This window comes from Acanthisitta chloris, unplaced genomic scaffold (genome assembly GCF_000695815.1).
Source record: "Acanthisitta chloris isolate BGI_N310 unplaced genomic scaffold, ASM69581v1 scaffold10465, whole genome shotgun sequence".
In the NCBI taxonomy this organism is placed as follows: domain Eukaryota; kingdom Metazoa; phylum Chordata; class Aves; order Passeriformes; family Acanthisittidae; genus Acanthisitta; species Acanthisitta chloris.
The window spans coordinates 4,397-16,858 of record NW_008672125.1 but is presented as its reverse complement, the minus strand read 5'-3'; the positions used below and the strand labels follow the sequence as shown (position 1 = coordinate 16,858).

The 12,462-nt window shown below is 52.6% G+C and overlaps 1 protein-coding gene across 1 annotated transcript in view; it reads right to left on the bottom strand.

The window, feature by feature from the left end:
• Window positions 1-10,563, bottom strand: part of LMOD1 (leiomodin 1 (smooth muscle)) — a gene marked incomplete at its 5' end in the record, with an annotated part of 21,531 nt that extends 10,968 nt beyond the window's left edge. The window contains one exon of the mRNA XM_009074398.1: window positions 10,304-10,563. Coding sequence (XP_009072646.1) covers window positions 10,304-10,563 — 260 coding nt within the window. The remainder of the gene's footprint in view (window positions 1-10,303) is intronic.
• Window positions 10,564-12,462: the final 1,899 nt, after the last annotated feature.

Sequence of the window (12,462 nt, the reverse complement as noted above, 5' to 3'; positions counted from 1 at the left end):
GTTGCTCTGAGGTCTCCACACAACCTTCCCTTCTCCAGGCTGCACAGCCCCAATTCTCTCAGCCTGTCCTCATAGGGAAGATGCTCCAGTGCTCTCATCAGCTCCTTGGCCTCCTCTGCACTTGCTCCAACAGCTCCATGTCCATGCTGGGGACACAGGAGCATCAGGCTCTGGCACCACGTGGGAGCTCCATCTCAGCACACAGCACTTGGTGAGATGGAGCTGAGTCTGCCAGGGCTCACCAGCTCAGGTTCTGAGAAGCTGAGATGTGCAGCTCCCTCTCCTCTGTGGGAGGCTCTCATGGCTATGGGTCCAGGAGGTCCTTGGAGCAGCATCCAGAGTAAATCCTGACCCAAATATCATCATGTCTCAGCCCTGAGCTACTCAACAAAACATCAGTTATCTGCAGGCACCAGAACTCCTCTGTGCCCTTGGCTGTCACCTCTCTGCTTGTAGTTCATGGAATCATGGAATCACAGAATATTTTAGGTTGGAAAAGGCCTCTGAACCCAATGAGTCCAACCATTCCCTCAGCACTGCCAAAGTCACCACTGACCACATCACCCAGTGCCACATCTACATGGCATTGACACCTCCAGGGCTGGTGACTCCACACTGAACAACCCGTTCCATAAAGAAATGTTCCTCATATCCAGCTAGAACCTCTCCTGGCACAGCTGGAGGCTGTTTCCTCTTGCCCTGTCCCTTGTTCCCTGGGAGCAGAGCCTGATCCCCACCTGGCTACACCTCCTGTCAGGGAGTTGTAGAGAGCGAGAAGGTTCCCCTGAGCCTCATTTTCTCCAGGCTGAGCCCCTACAGCTCCCTTGGGAGTTCTCCAGACCATCGTCCTCGTGCTTCAGCCCCTTTCCAGCTCCATTCCCTGGCCACACTCAGCCCCTCAATGTCCTTGTAAGTTGCCCAGAACTGTCCCCAGGCCTAGAGGTGCCTCAGCAGTGCCAGCACAGAGGGACAACCACTGCCCTGTCCCATTACCATACCATGACTGGTACAAGGTGTTGCTTCTCCAGCTCCAGTTCCTGACTGGTTCCAGCCCAGTTTCCCCCTGCCCTGTGCAGAGGAGAGGTCAGAGCAGATTTCATGTCTCTCCATAGTGTGGTTGTCCCTGCTGTCACCTCTCTCCACACCTTGACTTCCAAACCAGCTCCCTGACACCTACTGCCCTGCTCAGGGAGGTCCCCTCACTCCTCCTGCCACCATTCCCACACAGCTAAGGGTGGGCTGGAGCCATCCCACCAGTTAATCCCAGTGTCCTGCTGGGAGCTGAGTCACCAGGATGGTTTTAGCACACACATGATGTCCTAGAAAGCGATACATAGGGATCCTGATCTCCTCCTCCTCCTCCTCCTCCTTCTCCATATCTATTTATCAGCTCAACATAAACACACACTAAACCTCCTGAGCAGCTCAGTCCATATAAGCCAAACACTCCAAGCATTTCCATGGATTTATCTGCATCCCAGTGGTGATTTATGTAAATAGACAACTTAGATTTTACCCTTTTTTTCCCCCCCCAGATTGACTATAAATCCAACTTTTGGCTCTGTTTGTGCCCTTAGATGGACTGTGGAGCTCCCACAGTGTGAATCCAGCATCACTGGAAACGTTCTGTGCTGTCACTTGGCCTTGGTCACACAAGGAAAAACAAGGAAAACAAGGCTGTGGATGCTCCAAGGAGGCTGTGGATGCCCCAGGGAGGCTGTGGATGCCCCAACCCTGGCAGTGTTCATTCCAGGTGGGCTAAAAACTTGAGAAAACAGGTCTGGTGGGAGGTGTCCCTGCCCAGAGCAAGGAGTTAGCACTGGATGATCTCTAATATTCATTCCAACTCCTTAACACACCATGAAACAATGAAAGGCTGAGAGCTGGGGGTGTCCAGCCTGGAGAAGAGAAGCTCCAGGGAGACCTCAGAGCCCCTTCCAGTGCCTCAAGGGGCTCCAGGAGAGCTGCAGAGGCACTTGGGACAAGGGATGGAGGGACAGGACACAGGGAATGGCTTCCCACTGCCAGAGGGCAGGGACAGGTGGGATATTGGGAAGGAATTCCTCCCTGTGAGGTGCTGAGGCACTGGCACAGGTTGCCCAGAGCAGCTGTGCCTGCTCCATCCCTGGGAGTGTTCCAGGCCAGGTTGGATGTGGCTTGGAGCGCCCTGTGCCGGTGGAAGGTGTCCCTGCCCATGGGATGAGATGGGATTTAAGGTCCCTCCAGCCCAAACCAGTCAGGGATTTATGATTCTATGGACTTGATGATCTTAGAGGTCTTTTCCAACCACAGTGATTCCTGATGAGGGAAAAGCTTGAGACCTGCCCAGGACATAGGTAAAAGAATGAGAAGAGCTGGAAATTGGTGAGAACTATTGGAGTGTAGTTAGAACCTGCTGATAAACACAACAGCACAGTTGAAAGATGTGTGAGGCACAGACTGGGAGATGCTTAAAGGATGCTACAACCACTTCTCTCCCCTTGGTTGCTATTTCCCTTGATTCTGTCCCAGGTAGTTAAATTAAGTCCTTCCCAAGGAGTTTGAGATCCTTCTCCATGGCAGTAGGACCTGCTGGGCTCTGGCCCCAGCATCCTTCAACTATGGATTAAACAAACCCTCTAATGTTTGCTTTTCCTTCCTCATCCAAACCAGGCCATGAGGAACCTGTACCACCACTCACTGCCAGCTGTGTTCAGCCTGCAGCAGAGAGCCTGGGGACACAGCACAGTGTGGACATGTGTCTGGACATGGTTCCTGGATATTCCCAGGAGCCTGCAGGGATATGGATGCATGGATCTGGGCCAGGAGAGGTCCTGCCTGCACAGGAGTGCACATGGGTAGTTGAATATCCAAGAGGAAGTAGAAAGGTGGTGGAAGATACCTGAGTCACCTCAGCTTCTCCTGTGGGAAGAGAGTTCAGCCTTCAGGAGGCAAAAATATAGAGACCAGATGCACTCTGAACATCTGGCCTAGCTGGGCACATCTGCCCTGGCATCCAATGTCCCCTGTTCAGAGCCTTCTCCTACAAGAAACTCAACCCTGGGCTTCCATGGGAAGAAATACACACCACATGTATCTTGGAATGGGTTTGTGGCCCTGGAATGACTCTGCTCCCTCATGCAGCTTCCCTGCATTCCCACCCAATCCATGCCTGAAGCTGAATGAAACCAGTGCAGCCTCACTGGGAGGCAGACTGAGACCTCTGGTGGGATTGGGACATCCAGGTGTCCTCTCCTTGCAGGTGAAGTTCAAGGAGGGTTTGGACAATGCACTCAGGCACATGGAATATCACTTTGGGGTGGTATTTGGTGGTTGTCCATGGGGATGTCCTGTGCAGGGCCAAGAGCTGGACTTGGTGGTCCATGTGGATCCCTTCCAGCTTGGGATAGTCTATATTTCTATGTGCCTAGGGAAGGAGGCTCCGTCCCTTCCCAGGGAAGACCGTGGTGCTGGAGAAGGAGAGCACAAGGAGGAGCTGCCTCTGCCACCAGTGCTCAGTCGTTTGGGAGCTACCAGAACCCTTGAGGAGAGGCCAAGTGGGAATCCAAGTGAGCAAGCCAGCTGTGCTCCAGGTAATCCACCCACTGGTTAACCATGGACTCCCTACTGCCCATTTGAGGTCAGAGTCAATGAAGTCTGCACTGCCATGGCAGTGTATTAGGACAGCTGAGGTGCAATGTAACCCACCTTCTGTTTCACACATCCAATGCTAACAGAAACAGCACTAATACAACACTTCCAGAAGGTCACTGCTACAATAACAGCAATTATTTACCTCAGTTACCCCACGAATTCCTTCCCAATATCCCATCTGTCCCTGCCCTCTGGCAGTGGGAAGTAATTTCCTGTGTCCTGTCCCTCCATCCCTTGTCCCAAGTCCCTCTGCAGCTCTCTTGGAGCCCCCTGAGGTGCTCAAAAGGGCTCTGAGGTCTCCCTGGAGCTTCTCTTCTCCAGGCTGGACACCCCCAGCTCTCCCAGACTGGCTCCAGAGCAGAGGGGCTACAGAATCCTGGAATGGTTTGGGATGGAAGGGACCTACAAAACCACCTAGTCCCACCCCCTGCCATGGGCAGGGACACCTCCCACCAGTGCACATTGCTCCAAGCCCTGTCCAGCCTGGCCTGGAACACTCCCAGGGATGGAGCAGCCACAGCTGCTCTGGGCAACCTGTGCCAGTGACTCAGCACCTCACAGGGAGGAATTCCTGCCCAATATCCCATCTAGCCCTGCCCTGTGCCATCTTAATGCCTTGGCTTCAACTTCACAACATGTTTCTAACCCAAATCCCTCTCTCATCATGTCTTTGCCTGTGACAGCAAAGAGCCATGAGCTATCAGAAATCATCTCTTCAGGTATCTACTCATGAATCTTGGTCCAACTGTGGCTCCTGTGGCACACAGACCTAGGAGAAGACCTTGTTGAGCACACCCAGAGAGGCACTGCCCAAGGCACTCGGCTGAGCTGATACTTCCACTCACTAACAACTCCAAATGAAGACTAATTAACAAAAGCATCACCAAGATGTGGATTTGGCTGCTCAGCACAGAGAGGTTAGGGCAAAGCTCAGGTCTATTTTGGGCTGTTTATAATCTGCTTCCTAGTTACCCAAGTTTGCCCTTTTCATCACTAAGAAGATGTGTTATTATGTAGTCACAATATTTCTAAATATACTCTCTCCTCCCAATATTCAGGAGGGATTGGGGTGTCTGGAGACAGTCCAAGAACAGTCCAAGAACTGCAAGAACAACAGTGAGATGGGAAGAAACAGTTTTTCCCTCTAAAACATTTTGTTGGGCACTTTGGAGGAATTCCTGCACTTCCCAGATAACAATCATAGACTCAGAGTGTGTTAAGGGGTTGGAAAGAATCTTAGAGATCATCCAGTGCCAACCTCCTGCTCTGGGCAGGGACACCTCCCACCAGAGCAGGTTGCTCAAGGCTTTAGCCAGCCTGGAATGAACATTGACAGGGTTGGGGCATCCATAACATCCCTGGACAACCTGTGCCAGTGTGTCACCACCCTCACAGGGAAAACTTCTCCCTAAGATCTAATCACAATTTCCTCTGTCAATTTCTCCTCATTCCTCCTGGTCCTGTCCCTGCAGTTCTTAACCAAGAGTCCCTCTGCAGCTTCCTTGGAGCCCCTTCAGCTCCTGGCAAGTTGCTCTGAGGTCTCCACACAACCTTCTCTTCTCCAGGCTGCACAGCCCCAATTCTCTCAGCCTGTCCTCATAGGGAAGGTGCTCCAGTCTCTCATCAGCTCCTTGGCCTCCTCTGCACTTGCTCAAACACTTCCATATCCTTGTGCTGTTGGGGACACAGAGCTGTGTGCAGCACTCCAGGTGTGGCCTCAGCAGAGCAGAGCAGAGGGGGAGACCTCTGCCCACACTCCTGTGGCTGCAGCCCAGGCCTGGGTTGGTTTCTGGGCTGTGAGCACACACTGAGCTCATGAGGAGTTTGGCATCACCATCACCCCTAAGTCCTTCTCCCAGGGCTGCTCTCCCCCAGCCTAGAGGAGTGTCTGGGCCTGCCCTGCCCCAGGGCACTTGGTTTTGTCCCACTGGGCATTGCACAAAGAGGGGCAAAGGAGGGGTGGAAGAGCAGCAGGAAGGAGAGCAAATGATGGAGAGACAGGAGGAGGTTGGGTCAGTGTGGTGCCAACCCTGCTGTTCTGTCCCTGGTCCTGGCAGGACTGAACCTCATGGAGGTCACCAAGGCTAAGTGTAGATCCTGCACGTGGGTTGGGACAATCCCAAACACAAATCCAGGCTGGGGGATGAATGGATTGACAGCAGCCCTGGGAGAAGGACTTGAGGTGTTTGTGGGTGAGAAGATCAACATGTCTGAGCCATGAAAGCAGAACCTCCTGTGTGCTGAGATTCTGTGAACCACGGACAGTCAAATTCTCTGTAGTTCAAGGACAAGACTCTCCCTCTTGTCTCTTCCTACTAAAGAGACATTCTAGACACAGGATAATATCTTCCAGGTGTTCCCAGGGCAGCTCCCACTGGGGCTGGAATGGACAGGGATAGGATGGATATGGCAGGAGAGACCATCCCCCACCTCTCTCCAACCCCTGTCAGGGAGTTGGAGAGAGCCATGAGGTCACCCCTGAGCCTCTTCTCAAGGCTGAGCAGACCCAGCTCCCTTAGCCCTTCCTCAGGTGTTCTAGCTTTCATGAACCTCATTGGACATGTGTTCTATGTGTTCTAGCCCTTTTTTGCCCTCGTTACCCTTCTCTGGACTCTCTCCAGTGCCTCAGTGTCCTTTCTGCAGTGAGTGCCCAAACCTGACCCCAGCACTGAGCTGTGACCTCCCCAGTGCCCAGTCCAGGGGGATGAGCACTGCCCTAGTCCTGCTGCCACACTGTCCTTGCTCCAGGCCAAGATGCCCTTGGCCTCCTTGGCCACCTGGTCACACTGTTGGCTCACACTGAGCTGCTGCCACCAGCACTGCCAAGTCCCTTTGTGACCAACACCTCTCCAGCCTCTCCTCCCCCAGCCTGGAGCTCTGTGGGGGTTGTTGTGTCCCAAGGGCAGGACCAGCACTGAGCCTGACTGACCCTCCTGCAGTTGTCCTCAGCCCATGGATGACTCTGTCCAGGTCTCCCTGTAGAGCTTTCCTACCCTCAGGCAGATCCACACTCCCACCCATCTTGGTGTCATCTACACAATCTCTGAGGTGCTCTCTCACTCCCCATGTCCAGATCATCAATAAAGATGTTAATTAGGACCTGTTTCCTCAGGCTGAGGGAACTAAGAGAGCTGGAGAGGGACTTTGGACAAGGGCCTGGAGGGACAGGACAAGGAGGAATGGCTTCCCACTGCTGAGGGAACCATTGGATTCCTGCACTGGGTTTTGTGGTTCTGTGGTTCAATGATCCCATTCCATCCCATCCCATCTCACCCCACCCCATCCCACCCTGGTGCCCCATGGCAGAGTAGGGCCCTGCATGATCTGAGTTGGCTTTTCCTAGGTGTTAATCCCAGATCCTAACAATGCCAGGGAGGAAGGGCTGGAGAAGATCTTTTTTCTTGGCCTCCAGGGATTGAAATAGAAGAAGAAAGGCACTTCTGCCCTATCCAGTTACTGCAACACAATCTAACTGGGCCAGTTTCACTGACAACCTTGACCCACAGCCAACTTGCTTTGTCTTCCATGGCCTGAAACTCCTGAGGCTCAGAGGGGAACAGGAGAGCTTTGTCAGGACTCCTCTCCTTGCCTTCCAGGACCTCTGTCCCTGCCTTTCCAACCAGCCAAAGCTCCACAGCCTCTCCTGGGTGTCTCTCCTGACAGTGTGACACTCTCCTGGGTGTCTTTCCTCCCTGTGCCACTCCTTGTCACCTCCCAAGTCCTCTCCTGAGCACACACACACTCAGGTAACTCCCAAACAAAGTAGTGTTCAACCAAGCAATTTCCCAGTTCTATTTTCCCCCCAGATTCCAAATTTCCTCCCTTTCTGGTGATCATAGACACTTCCCTCTCCCAATCCAAGTCCTCATCTTCCAACAGCTAAAAGTGAAACAGGATCATGAGTGATGCCAAACCCAAGTGTTTCCTCACCTTCAGCTCCCAGTGTCAGCTCTGAGCATCACCTGCAAACCAGTGGTGGCACTGGGCTAACTGGGCCCACATTTCCCTCTCCAGGCAGGTTTGTCCTGCAGTTCTGCACCACAGGGAACTCTTCCACTGGTGAGGAAACCAAGCTAGAGGCCTCGTGGTGAGGGAATAGCTCCTGCTGTCCCCCAGCCCATTCCAAGTGTCAGAGAGAGAAGGTGAAGGTGAGTCCTCAGAGCTAGAAGTAGCTCTCAGGATGCACAGGAAAGGTGGAAGGAATTATGGAACTCCTTGCCCAGCTCTCCAAAATCAACCTTCAGTCATTCCTTCTAGAGCTGCACTTCCCATTCCCACTCCTCCCAGGATTTAGTGGGAATGGAGGTGCCCAGACCCTGCTCAGGAGATAATCTTCCCATTTAAACTTCCTGAAGACCCTCAAAGAGCTGTTTCCAAGTGCTCCCAGGGCAGTCAGAGCACAGTTACCACCTGGAAGACCCAGAGTGACCTGGCATAGATCAGGAATCAGAGCCAGAGCCAAGAAGTATCCACATAATCCTCAGCTCTGTTTCCCTGCAGACACTTGCCTGGCACAGCACACACAAATCACTCTGGGATAAGAAACCTCCTGGGACTCCATGGATAAAGAGCTGCAGAGTTGTCATGTTGCACTTTCTGCCATGAAAAGCTTGGGAAAGCAGATGCTTCCCAGGCATGGAGAGCACTCCCAATATTCCCAGTGCGGAGAATAATCAATGTGACAGAGGAGTGGGAATAGATCCCACTAAAGCATAGCACAGAATGAGGTAAGTGAATGTCATGAAGCTTTGGAGCTCCAAACAAGTTCCTAAAGGATTTTCCAGGTTGAACTCCTTAACCAGCACTCCAAAATCAACCTTCAATTATATCTCTCCTAGAGGTGCACTTCCCATTCCCACACTTCCAGCATTTAGAGGGAATGGAGGTGCCCAGACCCCACTCAATCAAGATCTTCCAACCTAACCTCCCTAAAGACCCTCAAAGAGCTGTTTCCAAGTGCTCCCAGGGCAGTCAGAGCTCAGTCACCACCTGGAAGACCCAGAGTGACCTGGAATAGATCAGGAATCAGAGCCAGAGCCAAGGAGTATCCACATAATCCTCAGCTCTGTTTCCCTGCAGATATTCCTCAGCTCTTTCCTGGCACAGCACATGCAAATCCCTCCTGGGATAGGAAACCTCCTGGGACTCCATGGATAAAGAGCTGCAGAGTTGTTGTGTTGCACTTTCTGCCATGAAAAGCTTGGGGAAGCAGATGCTTCCCAGGAATGGAGAACATTCCCAGTATTCTCAGTGACAGAGAAGTGGGAATGAATCCCAGGAGGGGCCCAACATGAGCAGAGCAACTGGCATGAAGTTTTGGAGCTCCAAACAAGTTCCTAAAGGATTTTCCAGGTTGAACTTCTTGCCCAGCTCTCCAAAATCAACCTTCAGTTATATCTCTCCTAGAGCTGCACTTCCCATTCCCACTCCTCCCAGCATTTAGAGGGGGGGAAAAAAACCTTCTGGGAGCGATTTCCACAAAGCAACCAACTTTTTATTCCACAAACAGAGGCTGTTGAAGCTTTTGGACAAGAACTGAAAGCACTAAGAGTCCAGAGAAGTCCAAAGGGAATAAAGAAAGGAGGAAATGCAGCCTGTGGGATCACTGTTGCACTTCCCATTCCCACTCCTCCCAGCATTTAGAGGGGGGGAAAAAAACCTTCTGGGAGCGATTTCCACAAAGCAACCAACTTTTTATTCCACAAACAGAGGCTGTTGAAGCTTTTGGACAAGAACTGAAAGCACTAAGAGTCCAGAGAAGTCCAAAGGGAATAAAGAAAGGAGGAAATGCAGCCTGTGGGATCACTGTCACTGCTCCAACCCCTCCTGCCACCTCCTGGGAATACCAACTGCACTCCCTGCCCAGGGGAGGGGTGATAGAGCAGAGCAAACCCCTGGCAGCAGGACAGGTTCAGCTTTGTGGGTTGCACAGGAGATCCCAATTCCCTCCTGGAGTAGCTCCTTGTTCTCTCCTCCACTCCCAGCCCTGCCCAGGGGTGGTAGAGCAGAGCAAATCCCTGGCAGCAGCACAGGTTTGGCTTGGGTTTGGGGTTAGGTTTAGAGGCTGTTTGACCTTTTGCATCAGACCTATAAGGACTAAGAGAGTCCAGAGAACTCCAAAGGGAAAAGGAGAGGAAGAAATGGAGCCTGTGGGATCCAACCCCTCCTGCCACCTCCTGGGAATACCAACTCTGCTCCCAGCCCTGCCCAGGGGTGTCAGAGCAGAGCACAGAGTTTGGCTTTGTGGGTTCCACCAGGATTTTAGGGTTAGGTTTAGAGGCTGTTTGACCTTTTGCATCGGAACTGAAAGGACTAGGAGCCCAGAGAACTCCAAAGGGAATAAAGAGAGGGAGAAGTGCAGCCTGTGGGATCACTGGCACTGCTCCAACCCCTCCTGCCACCTCCTGGGAATACCAACTGCACTCCCAGCCCTGCCCAGGGGTGATAGAGCAGAGCAAACCCCTGGCAGCAGGACAGGTTCAGCTTTGTGGGTTGCACAGGAGATCCCAATTCCCTCCTGGAGTAGCTCCTTGTTCTCTCCATCACATCTATTCCTCCTCGACAAGCACCACACACCCTTCTGGGGGTTGGTGTACTCCACGTCATCCCTCCCTCACCCCCGGGAGGGGATCGAGGTGTATCCCAGCTGGAGCACAGGGAGATGACTTACATCTACGGAGTTCTCCCTCTGGATAATCCTCCTGTTGTCCTTCTCGCAGTGGTTGAGCACTGGATCACAACTTTGAGGACCAGGTGAGCTGTTTTCAGCCTGATTTTTCTCCCTGAGCTCCCCAGAGCTGCTCCCATCCGTATCCACCACATCCAGCTCCTTTTCCAACTCCTCCATCTCCTCTGGAGACAGAGTGGATAATAAGTTATCTATATCTGGATCTTCACTAACTTGGCGCCGATATTTTTTTTCTTGGCTCGCTGGCGAGACACGGTGGCGGTTTTGTGGTACCCAAAGCAGAGAGAAAACAAGAAGCCGAAGCTCCCAAAGCTCTTCCCGAGCGGCAGCAGGTGCTGAAGTGGTAAATCCCAGCAGCTCTCCCTCCCTGCAGCCCGGGAGAAGGTTCTTGTGCAGAGGGAACAGCCCTCGCTCCAAGGGTTGGCCAATAACAGCATCCAGAGGCGCTTTGGGGCGCTGGGAAGCCAATGGAACCAGGCTGGGGGCGGAGATAGGAGCGTGAAACCCGAGGACATTCCTGGGATCCAGGCACAGCTCCATGACCAAATTTAGTCCGGAGCATTTAGCCTTTTAAAGGCAATTGGCCAAGGGAGTGAGGAAACAGGGAAAAATGCACAAGTTGGCAGGATGGGGATCAGGGAGAGGGGGGAGGCAGCTCCAGAGGGGATGGAGGGCTACTGGAGAGGGCAGTGTGGCTACAAGGGATGGGGAGAGGCTCTGCCCTGGCAGGGACAGCTCTGGGCTGAAATTGGCTATGGAGCATTGCTCCAGTGGTTTTCTCTTCATCCCACTGCTCACAGGGTTAGCAGGAGTTTTCTCCCTGGGCTGCTCCCATCTGTATCCATCACATCCAGCTCCTTTTCCAACTCCTCCATCTCCTCTGGAGACACAGTGGGTAATAAAATGTCAGTATCAGGATCTTCACTAACTTGGTGCTGATATTTGGCCTTTGGGATAGAGGTGGTGCTGGTGGTGCTGGTGCAGACTGGTTCCTTAGGAAGGATGGATCCTGCTCCTAGATGTGTGGAGTCGGAGTCCAGCACCATCCTTGGGGCATTTCATCAGGGCTTCTCCTGACTCCCTGTGCTCTGTGGGGCTGGTTCTGCTCTTCATCACAACTGCCAAGCCCCAGAGACATCCCTCCCTGTGTCCAGACTGAATTCCTGACTCTCTCCTGCTCCATCCCTCCTTCTGCCCACACTGAATTCATGACTCTCTCCTGATCCTGCTCCATCCCTCCTTGTGTCCATACTGAATACCTGACTCTCTCCTGCTCCATCCCTCCTTCTGCCCACACTGAATTCATGACTCTCTCCTGGTCCTGCTCCATTCCTTCTTGTCCCCAGACAGAATTCCTGACTCTCTCCTGCTCCTGCTCCATTCCTCCTTGTGCCCACACTGAATTCCTTGACTCTCTCCTGCTCCTGGTCCAGGCAGTGCCCTGCTCCTGGGCTTTGGCCGGTGGCACTGACTTCCCATCACCCTAATCCATGGAGAAGCTCCCTGGCACCTGTGAGTTCTCCCCCAGGGACAGATGCAGACAGGCTCTTCTCTCCACCTTCAATGCAGCTTTGCCCCAAGGACACCACTTTGGACCCATTTGTTATCCTGCCAACTTCATCTTGGATTTCTTCATTCCTCATCTTCCTCCTAATGTTTACTGTCTGCTCCCAGCCTCATGCAAGCAAGGAGCCCTTTGGTCTTCCTTGGTAAAATAAGCTCTCCTAGGATTTTCCTCAGCCTCATCACCTCCTCTCCTGTCTCTGTGCCTCAGATCCCATCCTGGGTGTTCAGGACCTCGATTTGCTTGTCTTGTGGACACAGAGGCTCAGGGATGTTCAGATCCTAAGTTCCCAGTTTGTGTTTGTCTCCCCATTTTGGGGGGCACCGGAGTTCGGTTCCTTGTATGTATGTCTGGAGCCCTTAAATCCTAAATGGGAATTCTTCTGCATTTTAAGGACAACATTGGAAAATCTCTGACTAAATTAGGGCCAGTATAAACTTCATCACCTTAACTGTCCTTGGCTAATTCCTCTAGAACTGAAGCAGAGAGATCAGTTCTCTCATGTGCCACATGGAAGGATTTCCCCTTGCCCTGGAATGGTTGTACAGGTGACAGGGTTGGATTACTCACTCATGGT